The 23,053-nt window shown below is 37.2% G+C and overlaps 2 protein-coding genes across 2 annotated transcripts; one reads left to right on the forward strand and one right to left on the reverse strand.

Moving 5' to 3' along the window:
* Nucleotides 1-707: 707 nt before the first annotated feature.
* LOC128982762 (protein yellow-like) lies at nucleotides 708-17,963 on the forward strand. Its single transcript, XM_054401723.1, has 5 exons — nucleotides 708-740; nucleotides 2,190-2,433; nucleotides 3,195-3,618; nucleotides 10,481-10,762; nucleotides 17,656-17,963. Exons 1-5 carry the CDS (start codon nucleotides 714-716, stop codon nucleotides 17,888-17,890), a joined length of 1,212 nt encoding a protein of 403 aa, XP_054257698.1. The 5' UTR covers nucleotides 708-713; the 3' UTR covers nucleotides 17,891-17,963.
* A 2,137-nt stretch (nucleotides 17,964-20,100) lies between these two features.
* LOC129005420 (uncharacterized) lies at nucleotides 20,101-23,000 on the reverse strand. Its single transcript, XM_054434311.1, has 2 exons — nucleotides 22,461-23,000; nucleotides 20,101-21,166 (listed from the first exon to the last, which is right to left on the reverse strand). Exons 1-2 carry the CDS (start codon nucleotides 22,927-22,929, stop codon nucleotides 20,841-20,843), a joined length of 795 nt encoding a protein of 264 aa, XP_054290286.1. The 5' UTR covers nucleotides 22,930-23,000; the 3' UTR covers nucleotides 20,101-20,840.
* Between the last annotated feature and the right edge of the window lie 53 nt (nucleotides 23,001-23,053).

A 23,053-nucleotide genomic window follows, 5' to 3' on the forward strand; every position in this document is an offset into this window, starting at 1 on the left:
TTACTATGGTTACCTGTTTTTATCCAATTCAAGCTTAAGCTTTCATTCTTCTTAACTTGCTTGTTTGTTTGAATGCAATAAAAAATTAAATCATATACTTGTGAAATTGCTTTTCAAATAACTTAGGCATGGACCAATTTAAGATAGCTCAGTGGCTAACGAATATGTTGAAAACATTATTTTACCGTTCAACTTTTAGATGTGGGAAGAATAACTAGTTTTTAACGTAACACGTAAGTTCAGTAAGTTAAGTATTAAGGTTGGTTACGCCAATTTATTTTCACTGAGTCCTCACCAACCAGTTTACAGTAGCCACAAAATTATCCATCGTCCATGTAATGTAATTTACAATCCATGATAATTGAAATATTTGATTCAAATATTTTTATGGGTTCCACATCAAATGGAATAATATTAATACTTCTTAGATGATTTGACTACTTTCTTTTTCTTTTAATCAAACACTTAATCACACTTCTTTTAAAACGTTTTTTTTTATATTAAATTTTCACTATTTATGGAGTTACTATCAAGCGGTGCGGTATGGAAGGATCTAATTTCTTAAGATGACTAATTGAAACAAACTGCATGACAGTAGCAGTGGAGGTCGTGGCTGCGATAAATATTTAAGCGAGCTCGTGAGTGTGAAATCGTCGTGGTCGTTGTGTTATGATAATCAGCTGATTACCATACATGTTTGTGCTAACGTTACAATGATATGGTTCGTTCTTTTAGAGTGTGTAAGTCTACTTCTGATGTTACTGTAGTTAGATATTAGATTAGTAAGGTGTATAAAAGGCTAAATGCTTTATTTTATTTTACCCAATCTCATTTTACATTTTATTTTTTTAAATATCTATATATTAATTTGAAACTGTTTTTCTTTGTCATAGCTAAATTGAGAGAACGGCTGGGCGTAGAAACTCGGTAGAGGTGTCTAAAGAAAGGTCTTGGTCTGTAGATGAGCCATCAAAAGAGAAACGTGGTAAATTCCCTTGGGGCTCTGCCCCAGTGGCCTTTGAATTCCCATCCCATGTTATTCTTATGGAGGAAAAACTGGGTTTTTGTCCCAGCTAATTTGAGAGAACGGCTGGGCGTAGAAACTTGGTAGGGGTCTCTAAAGAAAGGTCTTGGTCTATAGATGAGCCATCAAAAGAGGAACGAGGTAAATTCCCTTGGGGCTCTGCCCCAGAAGCCTTTAAAGTTGCCTCTTCAAATTTGTTTACCATATGCATGATTCTACACTACTTTTTAATGAAACAGCTGTTAATATTTAAATTGTGATTTATTGAATTTTTCAAAATAAAGTACAGTATTTGCAATGGGTTTTTCTGATTTTAAAATCGATTTTATTCTGCATCGTGTCATGTTTTGCAATATAATGTTCTATTACCAAATCAGTGGAAAATCCTAATATCATAGTAACTCTTAAAATTATTTATTATGGAGTTAACTTATATCTATTGTATGGCTTGGTTTCTGCCTTTTTTACCACTTCTTGGAGATTGTACGTAGGTGATATTCTTTGGCGTATTGCATCTGTAGACGAAACTTGGGTTGGTGAAATTATTACAATGGAAAAAGCGAGAAATCCTGGACAATTTGATATAGGCTAAAAATAAAACTGAATTAACAATATGCTACATGCTACATTTCTTGAACAATCATTGAAATAACCGATTTGCAAACAATGGAAACATAGAAAAAGTCATAGAACATAACCAAGTAGAAGAAAATAAATAATGTTTTTTTTTCATTTATAATCGTTATTATAGACAACCTAATGCGGCTATGAGAGGGAAAAATTTGTAGAAACACTAAAAAACAAGATCAGCTTTTTGAGAAAAGACAAGATATTTACAAAATATTTTGATTATATCTAACTGTTGTGTAGATCGTGAGTATTTCCATAATCTTCGCGAGTCGCCTGTAATGCTTCGCAATTGCTCGAATTCGAGCAACAGGTACACTAGTTTTATTAAATTTCAAACGACACTCTCTCTTATGGCAGGAGGTTTATAAGTGATCTAAATCCCTCGTAATAAATAACCTTGGGGAGCTGGTACCATTTCAAAAACCAATCAGTAAAGTTTGAACTAATAATTTATACGAACTTGCCATTTCTAATAATCTTCGGTAGAAAATGTTATAATTACATATCTGACATATTTCAAGTTTATAATTTTCAGGTCCTTGGATGTGCTTGCAGCTCACCCCCAACCCACGGCCGTATGCACGTGGTGGTGTCTTGGCCAGGGGTGGATATACTCTTTTCCTCTGACGCTGCCAAAAACGCCGCCCTTGCTAATGGTTCATACGATCCCTCCAAAATGACTGTTTGGTCTATCCTTCCATATGGGGACAGACTGTTCTTATTCTGCCCCAATCAGTTTAAAGGAACGTATTCCACTGTTAATTTCATTTACATGAATGGTAAGTAATACTGCATTTTCAAACATAAATGTTGAAATTTAGTTTACAATCTACAATTTTACGGAGCTTAAATTGTACAATATCATAAATCTATTTGAGTAAAAAAATAATTAAACTATAACATAACTTGTCAAAATCCGTCATAACATAACTTGATAAAATTAACCAAAGAATATATCTCCTAAAAAGAACTCTCTTCTTTAAGAGTTTTAGCAAATTTAACCGAATATGACAGCTTCGAACGAATAAACTACATTGTACTTATAACTAACTAGTACAATGAATTATTAATTGTCAATGTAATGGGGCTCCTAATTGGAGCTCCTCCGAAACAGTTCCAGCAATGTGTTGGGATGTTTCTCCATGATTCGGTCAAAAATAAATTTCAACACTAAAACCTGTTTTTCAAAACTACTCTTGTTGTATCTAATTAACCTGATTTTTTTTATAATTCTAAAATTTATTTGAGTAGTGATATTTTTCATGAAACGGTTCAAGATATTTTTCCTTTAATTTCTAAGTTATATATTAACAACGTTGCTGTTACGCAGCCGCGTTCTTCCATGCACCTGACCCCCTCTTATGTGAAGTGAATCACCCTATTCCTTTAATTGAGATTTTGTATCAAAGGAATAAAGAATGAGCAAGATTAAAATTACCTGGTCCATATTCACATGGAGAAAGTTGTATGAAATTGTTTATTTTATGCTTTTTCCTTTTCTTTTACAAAAATTACATCCAAATTATCTGATTGGTTTTAGATGTAACCAACATAGAATCTCCCAAACTAAGACCGTATCCTCCCACTCTCAACAGTATTGTCTCTGTGTTCCGAGCGGTCACCTCCTGCGAGGACTATCACATGTACTTCGTGGACGACGGCGTGGACAGTTTCTACGACGTGAGGGTCCGCAGACATCCCCCTAGACTGTTCAAAGTACACCTACCCTCTGACACCCTTCGTCACTTGTACACTCTCGCCCCTGACGACTACACAGACACCTCCGCCTTCAGCAACCTCGTGGTGGACCAATGCGGCGATGCCTACGTTGTGTATATATGTGACTTGACTGACTACGCCGTGGTTGTGGTGGATTTACACAGGAACGCCTCTCATCGGGTCAGGCATCCTTACTTTGTAATGGATCCGTTCTCTGCCTTCTTAGATACTCCTGCTGGATATAGGTAGGATACTTAATCAAAGGTCGTTCCAAGTTTATTTCAAATTAAGAAATATTTATGGTGTGTATGTATATTGAGGAAAAGTTTGTCTTTTCTCTATCCTTGTCCTAAAACTACATCAAACACGAAAATAAATCATTTCAGTTTTGGAGACTATAGGTTTTTAAAGATTGCTCTATCCCATTTAGTGATTCTTTTGTCTGCCTTGCTATTAAAACTGATTAATAAACCCCTTCAAAAGTCAACCCTTAAATTTTTACAAAAACTCTTAAATCAAGTAACAAAACAGCAATATATCTATGACCCTCTTTTATAAACATAAAATATAGGTTTTTGTTAGATGTTATTTTTTATTAAGAACTACTGAATGTTTTGTAGAGAATGAAATTAAATGGAGATTATAAGATGAGAAAAAAATAAACACACTTTTGGGATAGGAGAACAAGCACACTGTTTTATTTACTTTTTGATACACAACATGTGTTAGCAATAGAGAATAATTTAATTTGATTAAGAACACATGTTAGTTGCAAGGAAAAGAGATGTACATTAAATAAAACATAGAGTGTTAAATAATATGAATGGTTAAAGTTTACTGAACATACCGGGGGCCTTGAATCCCCAGTGGATTCAACAAAAACAGTTCACGAATCCACAGTTGGCAGGGGAAACACTTTGTGGGCAGATCTTCTGAGGTTGCCACTTGATGTTTTTAAGTCTATCACTCGCACAACCCCATCAGCCCCTGGATGAACTGCTGTAATTCGAGCGAGAGGCCACGAGAGAGGTGGTGAGTCCATATGTACCAAAACAAGGTCACCCACTTCAAGATTTTTTGATTTCCGAGTCCACTTGGTACGTTGTTGCAAGTTGTTTAAGTATTCTAGGTGCCATCTATGCCATATGCGTTGATGAAATGCTTGAACTAGCTGCCATTGCTTGAGACGGTTTTCAGGAACTGTCAGGAGATTAGGTTCAGGTACTGCTGTGAGGGGTGCACCAATCAGGAAGTGTCCGGGAGTCAGTGCTGCGAGATCCGAAGGATCATTTGAAAGAGGTGTCAGTGGTCGGGAATTGAGCATTGCTTCGATTTGGGTCAACAATGTGATGAATTCAATGAGTGTTAAGACTGAGTTTCCCATTACTCGACGGAGATGATGTTTCACATTCTTTACAGACGATTCCCACAATCCTCCTTGATGCGGAGCGGCTGGTGGATTAAAATGAAAATTGATGCCTTTAAGTGAAGAGAATCGTTGAATCTTCCGTTTGGAGTCTTGACAATAAAGAGATTTTTCAACAATCTTGCGTAGGGTAGAGTCAGCACCAATGAAGTTGGACCCACAATCCGAGTAAATGTCGGAAGAATGTCCTCTGCGAGATACAAATCGAGTCATTGCAGCAATGAAAGATTCAGTCGTTAGGTCTGTTACTACTTCCAAATGTACAGCTTTCGTGACGAGGCAGATGAAAGTACAAAAGTATGACTTTATGTGTCTCACTGCCTTGAGGTTGAAGATTTTTACAGTAAAAGGCCCTGCATAATCTATGCCGGTGTGGAGGAAAGGTCGAGCAGGAGTTACACGAGACTGAGGGAGATCAGCCATGAGAGGACACACATTTCTAGGTTTGACTTTGAAACATCTGACACATTTATGGATACGAGAGCGTATGGCACAACGGGCAGACAGTATCCAAACATGTTTGTAAAGTAATGCTTGAGTAAGCTGAGGGCCTGAATGAAGATTGTAGATATGGTAGTGGTCAATGAGGAGATTTACCACATGATGCTTTTTTGGCAGAATAATGGGATGTCGAGCATCTTCAGGAAGTGATGTCTGAGAAAGACGTCCTCCAACACGCAATAATCCAAATGAGTCAATGAAAGGTGAAAGACGTTGTAAACGAGTGGAGCAAAATGATTTCCGTTTGAGGCAGTTGATTTCTTCTGTGAATACTTCTTTTTGTACAAGTTTAAAAATGTGATATTTTGTGTCTTTCAGTTCCTGTGTTGAGATGAAACCTTGGCGTTTTTCAGAACCTTTACAGTTGTGTATGAAACGAAGGACGTAAGCAAAAATCCTAAGAAGTCGTTCCCATGAAGAATATTTAATGAGAAGATTGGTCAGCGTAGAATCAGTGGTAGTTGACACAAGTACAGTTAGAGGAGTGTGTTTTACTTCATCTAATGTTGAGATATCTGTAGGTGAAAAAGTTACATCAGGCCAGTTTGAAGGGGGAAGAGAAAGCCAAGAAGGCCCTGACCACCAAAGGGGGTGAGACACAAGTTCAGTGGCTAGAATACCTCTTGAAGCACAATCAGCAGGGTTTTCCTTGCTAGGGATGTAACGCCAACAGTGATAGGGGACAAGTTCTTGTGTTTGGGCGACTCTGTTAGCCACGAATGTTTTAGCCTGTAAGATGGAGTTTGAAGCCATGTCAAGGTTACTGAAGAATCACACCACAAATAACATTGGTTGAGTGAAATTAAGGGTTTGAATGAAGAACAACAGAAGTTTACGAGTTGAGCTAATAAGTGGGCAGCGCAGAGTTCTAATCGTGGAAGAGTCACCTTCTTGAGAGGGGCGACTCTAGTTTTAGATAAAACCATACGTGTAGTCACTTCTCCGTTGGGTTGGGAACATCGTACATAGACAACAGCTGAAAACCCACGTTCAGAGGCGTCTGAGAAGCCGTGAAGTTCAACACTAGAATTTGGAGAGATTTTCAATGCTCTAGGGATCTGAATGTCTGCAAGTGCTGGTATCGCTGAGATAAAGTTACTCCAAATTGCACTAAGTTCTGGAGTTAGAGGTTCATCCCATTGTAGACCGGTCGTCAAGAGAAGTTGAATAAAACATTTCGCTGTCATAGTACATGGGCTAAGAAATCCACAAGGATCGTATATTTTAGCGACTAGACTGAGAACGTGACGTTTAGTTAGTGTTTTTGGCGGTAGGTTGAGATGAAATGAAAAATTGTCCGAGTCTGGAGACCAGTGTAGGCCAAGAATTGAGAAATGGGGATCAGGTGTATTTTCAAGAAAGACTGGAGAGTCTTTATGAGTGTCTGGAAGAGACTGAAGAAGCTCGGGAGAATTTGAAGTCCATTTTCGAAGTTCAAAGTGTCCACGGTTGAGTAGTTGAATGAGTTGATTTTGAAGGTTCTTTGCTTCATCTACCGTGTCTGCTCCAGTTACAATGTCGTCTACGTAAGTCTGAGTGCGCAAGACATTTGCTGCTTCAGGGAAGTCTTTACCTTCGTCTTCAGCTAACTGGTGGAGGGTACGAATCGCTAAGTAGGGTGAGCTATTTACTCCAAAAGTCACTCGAGTGAGTTTGTATGTGGATATATCTTCAGAGGGATTGTCACGCCACAAGACGAGTTGGAACAGTTGATCGGAAGGTTTGATTAAGATTTGAAGATACATTTGGCGAATATCGCAAGTGAAAACGATATTGTGTATTCTGAAATGTAGCAATATATCACAAATGTTGGTCTGTAATTTAGGGCCGGTCATGAGAGAATCATTGAGGGAAATTCCAGAGCTGGTTTTGCAGCTTGCATCATAAACGATTCGGAGTTTAGTTGAGGTACTGGATGGTTTCACAACTGCATGGTGTGGCAAGAAATAGTGAGGAGAGTTGATATCTAGATGAGGTAGTTTTACCATATGACCTTGAGAGATGTGTTCATTTATATTGTCAGAGTAAGATTTATACAAATCAGGAGAGAGTGTAAAACGTCGTTCAAGTGAGTGAAAACGTCGTTCTGCGATGAGTTTGGAAGATCCTAAAGGTGGATGATTTTCTTTAAATGGTAGCTAAACTAAGTAACGGCCATTTTCGTCCCTAGAGTGGGTAGCTTTAAACAGATCTTCACACTGTTGCTCTTCAACCGATATCTTTGAGGGTACAGATAATTCCTCTAATTTCCAAAATTTCTGTAGAGAGTTATGCAATTCGTTGTCAACCGTTGAGAGCAGAGAGATGGATGGAGTGTTGGCAGGCTGGGAATCGGTTGAACAAGGTGCATTCCCCATAACAACAAAGCCAAAGTGAGTTCCCATCATGTTAGGCATGTTAGGGCCGAGAGAATAGTTTTCATTCGTTAAAAGAAGAGGGAAGAGAGAAGCTCCGATCAGCATGTCAATGGGCCCTGATGAGTGGAAGCTGGGATCAGCAAGGGGGTAAGGTTTTACTTTCAATAGAACTCTTTGTGATATTTGAGATCTAGGGAGATTGACAGATATTTTATCAAGTATGTGCACTTCATGGTTGGATGCAACTAATTTTCCTGCCAGTGTGTTAACAGTGAGGTTCACAATACCCTTTGTGAGAGTTGGAGATTGAGAAAGACCAACTACTTGTAAGTTGGATTTGAAACGAGGTGCATTCAGTAGTTGAGCAGCTTTTTCACTAATAAAATCACACATGCTGCCACTATCAATCAATGCTCTGAACACATGAGAAACGTTATTTTGAGCAGTAACTTTAACCAGTGTTGTGCCTAAAATTACAGTTTTAGGGATTTGATTAGCAGGACTGGCTTCCTGTGAGCAAAGAGATACGGTAGGTTTTTCATTCGAAACATGAGTGGTTGATGGTTGTGATGATGTAGAACCTTGATATGTCTTGTCATGTTCAAAATGAAGTAAGGTGTGATGACGTTTGTGGCATTTGAAGCAAGATGCTTTAGACTTACATGTTTTAACATCATGTTTTCCGAGGCAAGAGACACATCTGTTGTTGTCCTTTACGGTTTTAAAACGTTCATTTGAAGAAAGAGAGAGAAAGCTAGGACAAGCATAAACCTTGTGGCCAGTTGATGAGCAGACAAAGCAGGGAAATGAGAAAGGATTTTTTGAGTTGTCTTGATTTGATGGAGTTGGAGTAGAGACCATTGTAACTTTCTGAGCTTGAATGAAAGAGGGCTTGGATGTGAAAGATTTGGGTTTAAAATTTGAATTGTGGTTGTTCGTACTTTGAGCAAACTTGGTATGTAACACAGCGTCTTCCATTTGGTTACACTCTTGATTAAGAAACTTGACTATTTCGACTACTTCTGGTAGAGAATGTGTTTCGCATTTTATATTAATTCTAAAAGCCTCTAGTTGTTTTAGAAGGTCATTGTCTAGTTTTCGTAAGAGTATGGTGGACAACAGAGGGTTAGAGTTAGAAGTAATGTCACAGTCAAGAGCTTTAAGTGCTTCTGTGTGTTCATAAAACAAGTTGAGGAACGTTCTGAGACATTTGTTTGAGGTAGAGGAAATGTCCGGTAGGTCGATCAGTTTGTTTAGGTGAAGTGTAGTTAACCTTCGGGTGTTGTGGTATCTGTCTCTGAGGAGCTGATAGGCAATTGAGTAATTGGCTGAAGTGATACTGAAAGCTTTTACGAGATTTAGTGGTTCATTTTTGAGCATGCTGAGAAGATATTGAAATTTAGTGACGTTTGAAATGTTTTCATTCAGATGGATGCTAGTGTCAAATAAGTTGATGAAACTTACCCACTGTAGAGGAGAACCATCAAACGTGATGAGGTCTAGTTTTGGGAGTCTTACGTGAGCAGATGATGAAGCTGAGATGTCACTAATTCTTGTTGAATCTTTACTTTCTTCTGGAACATCTTGCGGCTGCTGTTGGAGAAGGGCTTCAATCCGAGACTTGGCTTCGACGAATAGCAGTCGCAGTTTGTCTTCAGTGTCACTTACTGCATCCAAATCTAATTCTTCTGATATATGTTCCAAGGCTCTTTCCAGGTAATTTTCATAGGCTTCATGTTTCTTTTCTAACTGGTTCGAGAAGTTGTTTAAAGTTCTGATTTGTATCACTGACAAGATTGAGGGGGAAAGTGTTTCAAGCTCTTGTACAGATTTGAGAATCTTTTCAAAAGAATTTTGTATGAGAAGGGTTGATTTGTTGAAGTTTGAGAGTGAAATTGATCTGGTAGCCATATTGGACAAAACAGATGGAGTGAAACTTTACTAAGAATTAGATAGAGTTTGTGACACTATGAGAGTGGGGAGAAACATAAAGAGATTGAATGATAAAATAAAGATATTTCGATAGCTTGAAAGTGTTCTGAAATTGAATCCAAAGACTGAAATTCAAAATCCAGGCTCGATTAGGACCAATGAATGTTTTGTAGAGAATGAAATTAAATGGAGATTATAAGATGAGAAAAAAATAAACACACTTTTGGGATAGGAGAACAAGCACACTGTTTTATTTACTTTTTGATACGCAACATGTGTTAGCAATAGAGAATAATTTAATTTGATTAAGAACACATGTTAGTTGCAAGGAAAAGAGATGTACATTAAATAAAACATAGAGTGTTAAATAATATGAATGGTTAAAGTTTACTGAACAACTACTGTTTGGCAGAATATGAAGTGATAAATTTGTCTTCATGGAAATTTAGTTGATGTAATTAAAATACAGAAAATATTAACCTTGTTCGTTTTTATTTATAACATTTTTAGACTAATCCATATCGCCCTTAACTTTGGAAGAACATTACGACCGACCGTAAATAAAAATGTCAAAACGGCAAAATGACTATGACTCTTATGCAGTATAACTACTTGTAGATCAATTTCTCGTACCTCTGTAGTTTTCTCTCGATAATAAATTAAAATAAAAACAAATAGACACATAATTAAAGTTATTAGACCTACAAAAAGACACGGGTGAAATAATAACTTCAAATTAATAAAATTTAGGACTACCATCTGTCATCGTATCCCATGAAAAATCATAGTAGACTATTAAATATTTTATTTGTTAAGAGTAAACTAAACCTTAACGACCACCTTATAACCAAGTTAGCATAGTACATTAACTAAGGTACATTCCATTGTCAGACACACATTTCTCAACGACGGAGTGGCCGCCCTAGCACTGTCACCCTGTTTGGAACACAAGAGTGACAGAACACTCTATTTCGCCAGCAGCGGAGGTCGTCATCTGTTCGCAGTCTCCACGGACATTCTGCGAGACAAAACCCTCAGCTCGGACACCAGCAAGTACCGTGTCGTGGGATACAGAGGGGACAGATCACAGTCCAACAACCTTGTCTACAACACCCAGACCGACGTCATGCTGTATGGGACGACTCAGGAGAATTCCCTATATTGCTGGAACACGTAAGTACCCAAGTAGCACACATCGTTGTCCCAACGTTGGGAAATGGTCGGCACGGTTGGGAAATGGTTGGCAGAAATTTTAACGATTTGCCAACGTTGGCCCAACGGAAACTGGTATTCGTTGGCCCTACAAAGGAAAGAATCGTTGGGCCTTCGTTGGGCATTCGTTGGGTTTAAGTATAAAACATTCTAAAACGAATTTTAACAAATTGATTTATTTAAAAGTACATAAATGGTATGGCAGCAGAATATAAGAAAAATATTGTAAAAATTTGGATCAATAATGAATGTAGTCAGATGATGTTGTAATACTAGATACAGTGGGGAACACCTGCTTAACATATAATAATTATTATAATTATTATTTTTTTAATATTCTTTAACTTATTTAAGCAAGTTTTTAATAGTTATAGAGAAAAGATTAATTAATTATATAACAATCAATTATAATAGTAGCCTACCAATTTAATGGTAATTAAATAATCTATATTCAAATACTGCTATTATCCTCTCCAACTACCAGAAAAACAATTCAACTACTTGAGGCCTAAACAGATTAACAGAATCATATTAAACTGTAGCATAAAAAATATTTAAAGTATTAATTGTGACCATTGCACCTGTCGGCTACTCTTTCACCACTTGAAAACACTCTTAATCAGCAAGCACAGTTAGCTCAGAGGTAAAGCGTGAGGCTCACATGACGAAGGTACCGGGTTCGAGACCCGTCCCGGCCGAAAAAATTTTATTTTGTTTTATTTTCAAAATAAGCTTTTATTAACTATTTAATCAATTTACTCAACTCATAATTATGCTTTTCATACAAAATCTTTATTATTTTGTGTTTTTTATGTTTATGCCCAATGGGATGGTTGGCCCTTCCGCAAAAATTGGTTGGTTGGCCAACCGTAAGACTGAGTGCCAAAACATACCGTTGGCCAACGATCGACAGAAACGTTGGGCCAACGATCGACAGAAACGTTGGGCCAACGATTTGCCAACGATTTTTGCTACTTGGGTATTGGTTGTTCAACAGAAAAATGTAAAGTTTGCAATAAAAGAAAGATACATTATCCACACACGACGTAGAGGAGATCAAATTTGTGATATTTCAAGAATTATAGGGTAAAGTATTGTATACAGTAGCTAAAATCCTAAGTTCCGTTTTCGCCATGGATACGATTTGATCCATAACCTATCAGTAAAAGTACGATAAAAAAAAGAGTTCGTATCAGACTTAATAAACATAGGCTTCAAATCCCCTGCTAGTGACGTGTGCAGCTCGTGTTCTTTATTGGACCTGAAGATAATAAAATCATTTATAGGGTCTGATAAACGTGTGGCCATCATAATTGAAAAAAAAAATAGTTCATAAATTACCGACGGATGTATTTTACTCGATAATGAAGGAAAGAACTGACGTATATGTTGTTAGTTTGTGCTTTGACCTTCAGAAAATTCAACAACTACCAAAACAAATGTTCAAGAAGCATATTATTTGAGGCATTTAAATTTTTTAGTTGATGCATTACGACTTTGGTTAGGACAAATCCTACGTTTTCTACCTGGACATAGCATTAAGAGACAAAAAAGTCCAGAAATTTCTTCTGCTCTGATGATCATTTCAAGTAGTATAAGAACATAGTATATGACATTCCAGCTGGCAGGGAAGATACATAGGAACTGTGTGACTGTTTGGATGAAGATATTGGCTTAAGAGTTAAAATTGTTTGTGAATTAGGCCTATTTGGCATACGTGTACTAAAATGTCCTGCAAATAACCTTTATGGAAATTTATTTATATCTCATGTTTAGCATACTGTCTTTTCAATAACTAGATCTACTTAAAATAAATAAATATACCTCGCCGCAGCAAACCTGCAGAATTAGCGAATTTCCATTTGCCTGATTTGATTTTCACTGAAATATATCTAAGTAACATTAGGTTTAACGAGTACTTAGGTTTGCTGCTACTGGGAGGAGTTTTAATAAAGTGTTTTTTTGTAAAATAATAATAGCTTAGTATAAAATAAATAAATTTGCAAAGTTTTATGAAAATATGCCCATAAACGAGCAATCTACAACAGTAGTTATAACATAGAAATACTAAATTATTTGTTTTTTTTTTATTAAGCTCTACAAAATGGTTTGGAAAGAAAATAAAAAAATATGTTTTGAGGGACAAAATGGGAAAACCCAACTTTTACCCCATAAAACCCAGTTCCCTTGGTCCGATCATGCTGGTTCATGAACTCATTCAAGATTATCCCGCCTTACACCTTCAAGATATCGTGTTCACGGACATACATATAACATATTTTAACGAATAGTATTTGGACTCTGGAGGCATCAAAATGAAAAAGTAAATTGGTCTTGGGCCTAGGTCTTACCGTGCCAACCTACGGTAATAGCTACTTCCCTATGGAGAAATTCGCTAATAAAATGCTAATAGTAGACATTTGTTTAGGCCCTATTTCAAAAATTTCCGTTCAAAACCAGCTTTATGCACTGTACAAATAAATGTGCTTTCTCCTTCAAGTTAATTTATAACCTAATTAAAATTAACTTTTTAGGCTGAACAGCAAAATAAAAACAAATCATTATACAAGTTAATTTATGTTTATTTTTTGTTTTCTAGGAAATAACCGTATCTGAAGTCTGTTAAATGATTGCTCTTAGCCATATTTTAAATTGCTTCATTTATCTATTGTTATATTTATTTCTTGTATTCTTTGTTAAATTATTTATTGTATATTATTTTTGTTTTTCTATTGAGCTATCGAACGTAATGTTACAGTAAGTTATTTTTGTTTGTCGCAACAAGTTTCAAATTGTATCTTAGGTATAAGGGCTACTCATAAGTCATATACTGGCTCTCAGTCTTACGTATTGGCTCACGTAAGCCTATGGTATTTATTACATGCCTACGGATTGGCATGTAAAAAAACAAATGACACAACATATAAAAAGATAAATATTAAATTTTAACCACATAATCCGTTTAGGAACAAAATCTATGTCTATGTCAAGCTAAAATGTTGGATAAGTTTACCCAGCACGAACAACTACAGTGACAAACCACTTTGAATGACACTGGCGTCTGTCGCTTTGTTGCGGCTGGGAGTCTTTGTCAGTTAAAGCTTAAGCTACACAAAGCATAACATTCTCTACACACTCGTCGTTAGTCGTATTTAGGTAAAAGTACCTGGGGACCGAGCTTTGCTCGGGAAACTAAACATTAAGGAATAAATAATAATAAATTTAAGCTTTAATTTAAAATACCTTATGTTACACGCTTTCATAGAACAAATTGTCCTAATAACAACACCGTTATGGTGTATAGGTAATTAATGAAAATTAATTACATAATTACATTACATAATTAATACATAATTAATGAAAATATTGATTGACATCAAATCAAGAGTTAAGTATTTATTTTATCTATACAAAAGACATTTTAGGATTGGATAATGAGTAGTTTTAACCTTGAAGAATCTTTTGCGGTTCTTGATTGGGGTTTCCATTGACGAATATTTCCTGGATATTTAGTTTTTGTTTTGGCTTGGTTGAGTTGTATTCCTTAGGCCTATTCACACAAAAATGTAGGTAGCCTAGCCTAGTTTAGGAGAAAAACCCTTGACACTTATAATATCATCACACTCTTGTGTATGCCTACAGATAATATAGGCTATAATGCTTAAGGATAGATAGCTTCCAGAGCAAATTCAAGTTTTGAAGTTTGTCGTTTTGTAACATTTGTCGACACACGACACGCTGCAACACATACATTTTAAAACTTTTTAGGCAGTTTAGGAGAAAAGTCCCTACACACTTTTCAAAATCATCGCAGTCTTGGGTACAGATAACATAGGCTATAATGCTTAAAATAAAATAGATAGCCTCCACTCTCCAGAGAAATTTCGAGCTGGTGACATTTGTCGGTTTGCAACATTTTATGACAGGCAACGCAAGCTACACCACTATTTTAAAACTTTGTTTTAACTTGGGATATGTTATATCATATCAATTTGCCAAACTTAGCTCAGTTTTAAAACGTATAACCTATTTAAGTAAAGTTTTGTAGCTAAGCCACATAGGCTAGGTCTACCTCGACTAAGGGGTAAACATTTCCCGGGTTGATCCTTGTTGGTGAGTACCAAAAAGGAAACTTAGGTAAAAACATGGTTGTATATCCAAGTTTGGCTGTCCTCGATATAGGCCTAATTGCACTATTTTATTGACACTGACAAATAACAGGCTAGACCTATAAGTTAATTGGGAGTTTATTTGATATCTAGTCCTAAACTTATAGCCATCTTAAGGCATACATAACTTACACCACAGAGAAGTAATATAAACACTCATCCTCTGTGGGCCTAATAAAGCTACCTATATTTTATTTGGGTTAGGATAAGTAATTTTTTGAGAGTTTCATTATGTACTGAACACACCTAGATATAGGGCATTAGTGATTCATGAAATTATCCATTTATAAAAACCAACCTTACCGAGTTACCTAATGATGTACCCAGTGCCAGTACTTAAAACAAAAATTAAGGCTTAAGGCCTATGGATATCAGTTTCAAAACATAGCGGAATAAGGAATTTTTAATCTACTATAGTCCTCGCCACCCTAAGGGCCTCTTCACACTGGGCCACCATGGTGGCGACACCGGTGGCGACACTGGTGGCTAGTCAAAATGCGCATGGACCACCAGTTCAGCCACCAGTGCAGCTGCAGCCACAAAGCTCACAGTTGGACGTCGAAGAGGCAGATGCTTAGCGTATATTTATTTTTGAAATTGTGAAAACATAAGAAAAAAACGTATTTTTTTGTTCATCCGTTTTTATCAGATATAAGAACCAGAGAGACTTTTTTCATTCACTACCAAGACCTTAGAAATAACCCTGACACGTTTCACAATTACTACTTACTCAAGAATGAGTGTTTTAAGTTTTGATGAGCTTCTGGGACGTCTGAAAGATAAAATATCTCCAGAAGAGAAACTTCTACTATTGTTGTGGAAAATTAAATAAAAACATAGTTAATATACCATTTATTAATAACACTGCAATACCTTGACTCAATGTATATATTGCAATGACGAAAAGATGTAAATGAAATAGAGTACCTAAACATTTTGTTATATCAATAAAATCGTTTCCCCATATTTATTACCTTAACAACTTCAAAAGATTAGAAACTAGTATACTGAGTAATGCCCACTGGTAGTGACTGGTGGCGCTGCCAGTCGCTCCAATGTGAACAGTCCGATAAGAAACCATGGTACGACGTGGTGGCGCCACCAGACTGGTGTCTCTGAAAATCGCAACCCCGAGCCACCGCATTTCTGGTCGCGCGGCCAAACGCGCCACCAAAGCTCAGTGTGAAGATGTCCCATTTAAATCAATGCTAATGTAACGTAGCCACCATGGTGTCGCCACCAGTGTCACCACCATGGTGGCCCAGTGTGAAGGGGGCCTTAAGTTGAGGCAGCCCAAAGCCGCACGGCGTGTATCTAGTACGTACGGCCTTTGGCTGCCTCAACTTAGTGTGGCGAGGACTATAGGCATTGATTATAAACAAAACATGGATGAACAACCAAGTCAAGCTAAGTTACTAACCCAGTTGTTCAGGCTAGGATAACCTGAAAGGATCCATCTCAATACGGCTTAAACTTTAGAACAAATACTAGTGTTTGATCTATTTTAAATTTTATTTTTCTGAAATAGATAGCTAAATTATCCAGTGCAATCATCCCACACTGCTAATTGCAATACTCTTAGTTGGTGCTAGTAGTAAGTTAGGTTACAATTCATTATTTTCCCTATGACCGATTCAGTGTAACATCAGTCAGAATCAGACGACATTATTGACAACGACACGACACGACAACCAACGAAAAGAGTAATTTAGTGATGACAATTATTATTAAAACCATTAAAAATATAAAAAATAAGATATATCGCTCTTTTATATTGGCAAAAGTATTAAATAAACAGTAATAAAGCTGAGGCTGAGGCTTATATAAGAATAGTTTTGTCATGGATTAAAAACTCATTACTCTCTCAAGTTGTATAATATAATACAAATTCTTATACATCAAACGATTTAATGAACTGGAGCAAAGTCGAGTCGTTCTCTTTCTCTCTGTCACAAGTTGACAAAATTGTATGTCAGAAGCCAATCAATGAATCAATACACACAGATTCAGAAGTAACAGTCACCTGGACCTCGGAAAGTGCTTCAAGAGCTTTCTGCGCATGCGCAAGCTGAGGTGCCCGTGGGTACAGAACGTCACGTTATGTCTTAAAATGTAAACAAAATTACAATTATGGGGGAATGTTTTCTCATAAGGCCCATGTTAAATTTTCAAAAGTTTGTACTCATATTATGGCAAAAATAGATTTTTCCTGGCTATACCACTAGTCTAGAACTTATTTTTGACACAGAACGTAGTTATTCCGTAAATATAAACGTTTTTGTTAGGGCCGATTCCCAGATCTAGTTGACAATTATTCAAACTTTACTCGTATTATATATAGGATAACCAAGCCATGTCACGTCTCTATTACTTTGGGAATCAGGAGGGTGGTACTGGTAGTGCTAGTGAAATACATGGGTGTTGTTGAAGGAAAATACTCTTTCATTCTTAGCAACCATAATAACTAACTTGGGGAAAAAATAAATGCAGTAATTTTTTTATAGTTTGAAGATTTTTGTTCGAGATTTTTTTTTCATATTTATAGCGCATGGTTTAACATAGCATTCACTAGCCAAGGAACTCTGCGGTAATTTCAAGACGTTTCGGAATCTAAAACACGGTTTCTAGAATGCACAGCCTTGGTGTGACATGTACTACTGTAAGATTAACCTTCAGCTTTCACAGGCGTAAAGGGTTGACTCCTCAAACCCAGAGGTTGGTGTTGCGAGATGACGCTTGGTATCGAACACCTAACGATCTGCAGGAAGACTGTCATGGAGGGTTGTGGGCGCTGGCTAACAACTGGATAGAAGGGCTGTATCGCAACATCACAGGCAGTGCCTCTGTGTCTGAGGGTGCCAACATTGTGGTACTGAAGGGCTGTGCAAGGAAGATGGCGTCTGTCTGTACTGGAATGTAACCATTATATGCAACCCATCTACCTATACATATAATATAGACTATAACTGTTGTTGCGGTAACATAAATATCTAATATTATACGCTTTAGCAGAAATTACAATGTGTTTATTTACTGCTGACATCCTAATAGAAACTTATTTCCTAATGATTGTCTATTGATTGTTAAAGGAATGACAAGTGTGGTTGGTCTACATAAATCTTACTAAGACCTGTGTTCGTCATATTTTAAGAGTGCGGACAACTAAAGGACTTGACGAATATCGGATTCAATCGTATTAATTTCAAATGATTACCACATTTAACATTGCTAAGCTTTTGGTAATCATGGAAATCAAAAGAACTTTCGTTAACATTGGGGGCTGATCCCAGACTCACTTACATTTGCAAGAAATTATATCAGTATTATTTTTTAATTTCCTATGTAATCAACACACCTGGCTAGATAATACTGTAACACAATAATTTTGGGTTTTATGTGTCCGTCAGAGATTTTAATAACCAACAAAATCCGACTAAAACAAACTAAATCCGTTGCTCGAAATCGAACAATTGCTAATTATTACAGTATTTATTTTAACACGGAATGAATTAACAATAAATAGCTCTCTAAATTATGTTATGTTAAATTATCAGATTCGACTTATTAAATGTACCGGCACCTATCTTTTGGAAGTACTTGTTCTGTTAATAAAAGCTCTCTCACAATATTTAGGTTTATTTAAGTATATTATAACTTTTCGGGATGTGACCTTTATTAGTGTTTTACAAAAATAGTTCAAGCTCTCCAATGGAATTTCCCTGACTTGCAACCGCATAAAAATGTGAAAATGCAGTAAAGGTAATAATAAACCCTAGCTAAGAGCTAGCTCTGAGCTTTAGTGCCATAGCTATAGCTGAAATTACCAAAAATTTTGTTCATTGAATTAAGAATGTCAGTACTTTGGCTTCAAATTTGCTTTGGGTATCATAGTTCGTTGCTTAGGTTTACTTGGAAAACCAGTCAAAACCTTACAGTCTCTAAAGCTTACGCAAATATTTCACATGTAACTACGTTCCATTTATCGATAAATTTGATAGTATGTTTAAAACACGATCCTTGATGTTTTGTAATAGCCAATGCGGTGACAGTTTACTTAGACAAGAGACAATATACAGTATTGGTACAAACTATTTAATATTCTGTCGGGCATCGATGTTTTCCTGTTTACCGTATGGATATTCAATCTAAACTTTCTCAAGTCCTGGGATCATAGATACTACACTATTGTTCAATTATAAGCAATCTTCGTCCTGCACTGTGTTAATGAGTCGATCAATATCTAAACCATGAATAATTATTTAGTTTTTTTTTTATTCCCATACTTAAAATAAACATTAGATCCTCTACCTACTTTTTCAGTAGGTATCTGTATAATATCAGGGCCTAAATAAGTTTTTGCTATCCCTACGCCATTTTATAAATTTACCAAATGAGAAAAAGAATTATTAACTCTCATTTTGCTGTTGTTTCACTGAATGCTATTTCCGTTTTATTTTAAAACTGAAAAAGTGTGTCTATAATTTGGTACAGTCTTGGGCAATGATTGTCTAGAATTACCAAACACTAATACAGGAATTCCACCAAACTCTTAGGGTCTTAATTGAAAGCCCTTTGAGCCCCCCCCCCCCCCCCCCATTGAGCTCATTTTGTGGTGAGCAAAGCTGAGTGATTTAAACAATGACACCAAAAACGTCAAAATCGATTAAAGACTCTAGGAGGAGTTCTGTTCACAAAATAACTCCTTCGAAATTAATGCTATAGGCCTATATAGATATTCGTTGAACATATTATGATGGACGAGTATGAAAACACAGAGTTCTATAGCTTCTTATTTCGTTAATTGACTTATTTTTTACTACTCTTGCTATTTCATAACATTCTAAAACTGCGATTTTGTCTTGAGTGAATAAGTTTTGTCGTAACTGTGTTCAAATATTCACATGAAAGTGTTTGTGATTCCTGAACTTAAAATTTAAGTGACGCTGTCACTAAACGAATTAGAAAGTGTACCTAAATAATTTGATCTAACCTTGAACTATTAGGTTAATCAAACTAAAACACACAAAAATATCTGTAACAATGATGTTGTCACTAAATCTTATTTAATTAATAAATTGGTTAAATTTATATGATTACAGAGAAAGAGGAAAGTAGGTAAATGAATCAAAGTTCAGTATTCACATTTTATAATAACAACTAACAAAATATTTACAGGTTGGCATTCAAAGTCGAGTAACAGTACAAGTAAAGTAAAGTACAAAGACTAATCACAATATGCAACTATTGAAACTTATAATGCGAGATATTCGTTCCTGGGTAGTACACAAGTACTTACAAGTATTAACAACTGAGAATGAGAGGTCGTGACTAGCAGCCTTAGCTACGCGGTAGCCTACAGTCAGTCCAGTCGCGTCAACAGCCAAACAAGAATAACGGTTAATCCAATAAATAACATTAAATAAAAAATAAATTAAAGAGCCCTTACGATAAGAGTGGCCGCAGTGAAGTGGTTGAGGTAAGTGAAGTGAAGTGAGGTGAAGTAAAGTAAGATGAGAGGAGTAGTTGTTGTTACGGCTCGAGGTTTGTGGCTGTAAGTGGTGTTTATCTTTGGTTCGCTATCCAGTGAGTGTTATCGGTAGTTTCAGTCTATTGTGTGATGGTTGTAGGGTTTGTTGTCGAGTATTTCAAGTGACGTAACGTACAATTCCGTGAAAGTGAATGGTTGGTATGTATGGTACTATTACGAGGTGATGTTCCTAACACTAATTGTCTTGTGCCTCACTCTCTCGCTTCTCGACAGAAACAGAGAGGTGGGTAAGGGTGATGTTCGTGTTGAGTAGCTTTGGTTCTGGTGGCGGCCACACGACTTACTCTATTTGTACATAAGATAGAAGGGAGATGGATAGACTCTACTCTTGTTTGGAAGGTTCCTTGTAGGCTCGGTAGGCCAGGTCGTGGGCGTCGTTGGCCGAGCGTCCCCAGCCGTGGCCGTGCTCTTCCGTGTAGTGAGGGTGAGCTACTACCTCGTAGCTCTGTGTGGACTGCTTCTGGCCGAGCAGCTTCTGCAGACCGATCAGACCGGCCAACACGAGTGCCAGCTTGCCGACGATGAGAGCCTTGAGGGCCAGCAGTGCGAGGGCTCCCAGAGCCAAGGGGATGAGGGCGGCGGCCTTCAGCTTCAGCAGCAACAAGAGGGGAAGGAGGATCTTGGCCGCCTTCTTCTTCTTGCCACGAGCTGCAATACAATTACGGAAATCGTTAGTTAAGCAATCGCCATGCCCTTTATCTACAGGGTTGAAAATACGATTTATTTGGAAACCAATTATATCCGTCTCCAAATATGTAAACCATCCCTTAAAAGCCTACATTTGTCTAGTTAGCCCTCCTCCATAAATCCTTGCTTAAAATATGTTAAGGACATTCATATTATCCCTCCAACATAGTTAAATGATGATCTTTGTTTGTAGTTTATACTTCTAGGTTTCAATTCTCATGTCATGATTAATCCAGGTCGATGATCTGTCTACATGACATGTGAGATGTATGAGTGCGTGTGTGTGTGTGAGGATGTGTGACAGTGACCGGTCGCCGACCTGCCCTTGACCGGCTACAGCACAGACCGCAACAGTTAATTGCTACCGGTCGACATATCACCGCGTTACGGTCTAACGTATGTGGAGGCCGACCACCTGTACTACAGCCGACACGGCGACTCTACTGGACTGATAGCATACTTATTCCAGACATTAGAATTCAAACCGAGATCTGATTAACCAGAGACAACTAACATACAAAACTGTACAGCAGCCAAATTGGCCAAGTAAAAATATTTTATAGGAAACGTGTTACTTTGACTTCTCATGAGAAAGAAACTGTTTAAATTTGGAATCTACTAAACTCCATTGATCTAAACCATTCTCTTCACACTGTTCTTTATAAAAAAAATACGCTTTTCCCAAAGGTATTTTAGACGTACTTTTTGTTCCTGATAGTAATGCAATATTATGTGCAAGTGTTAAACTTTGTAGGTTTCTGTTCTTTTGTAGTCCATAAACTTCTTATACTATTTGTTTCATTTTTTTAATCAATGAAAATAGTTTGTTTTTTTAATTTGAGCACTCTTTTGAAATACAAGTCCTGATACCTTTGAAGTAAATCAGCTTTGAGTCAATTGTAATGACAAGTAAATTCAATTTGCCATACTGATAACAAGGTATAATAAATCAATGTTTAATATTGGAAAGTTTATATTTACTTATGGTAAAAGATATTGTAATTAAATTCACGGAATACCTCGGAAATCCTAAGAGATAATTTAATCACAGCAATCCATTTAATTTAGCTTATAAATCATCAATGGTTTTAAATAGTAGGACCAATAACTGGTGTATAATTTTTGGCATAGTTTTTTTTTTTATATTTCCATAATAAATCAAATTTAAAGTTTAAAAAATTATAAATGTCTAAACTAAGTTGTAAGAGCGATCAATATTGTTTAGCCAATTGTATTGATAACATAGTTTACTAACCTTCATCAAGGGATTTCCTGACGTCGGAGATGGTAGAGTCAGGGACCTTGAGCTGCAGAGTGTGAGACTCCAGGAACCTGGCTACACGGTCCACCAGTAGGGTCTCCACTTGGGCGTCGCGCTGCTCAGCGTCGGCGGGCAGAGAAGCGTCCAGCTCGGCCTCGGACAGAGCGCGGCCGTTCAAGTCCCGTGAGCTGTCTCCAGAGGTGTGCACCAGCTTGACACCGTCCACCAGGGAGATGTCGTCAGGACGCCTCAAGGCGCGGTCCACGAACGTCAACGCTCTCATCTTGATGCACAAAGACATGTCCTTCTCACCGCACCCCTGTAGGAACCGATATACCCTATCCACTCCATCGGTCCACGTGTCGGCTTCTCCCCCGGTCACGGTCTCCGGCGCTGCCGGGTAACCCGCAGCCACCGCTATACCGCACAACACCGCTATAACCACAAACCCCGGACGCACCATCCTCGAACACCGTTTTGCTCTGACTGTTACCACTCTTACCAGCTCCCACCTTTTATTTCCTCCGAAATACCTATGGCGATTGATTATTCTTTACCGGAGAAACTAGTATATGTGTCAGGGAGTG

This window comes from Macrosteles quadrilineatus, unplaced genomic scaffold, assembly GCF_028750875.1.
Source record: "Macrosteles quadrilineatus isolate MER2022 unplaced genomic scaffold, UCM_ALF_1.0 Scaffold_1__1_contigs__length_201487025, whole genome shotgun sequence".
NCBI classification, from domain to species: Eukaryota; Metazoa; Arthropoda; class Insecta; order Hemiptera; family Cicadellidae; genus Macrosteles; species Macrosteles quadrilineatus.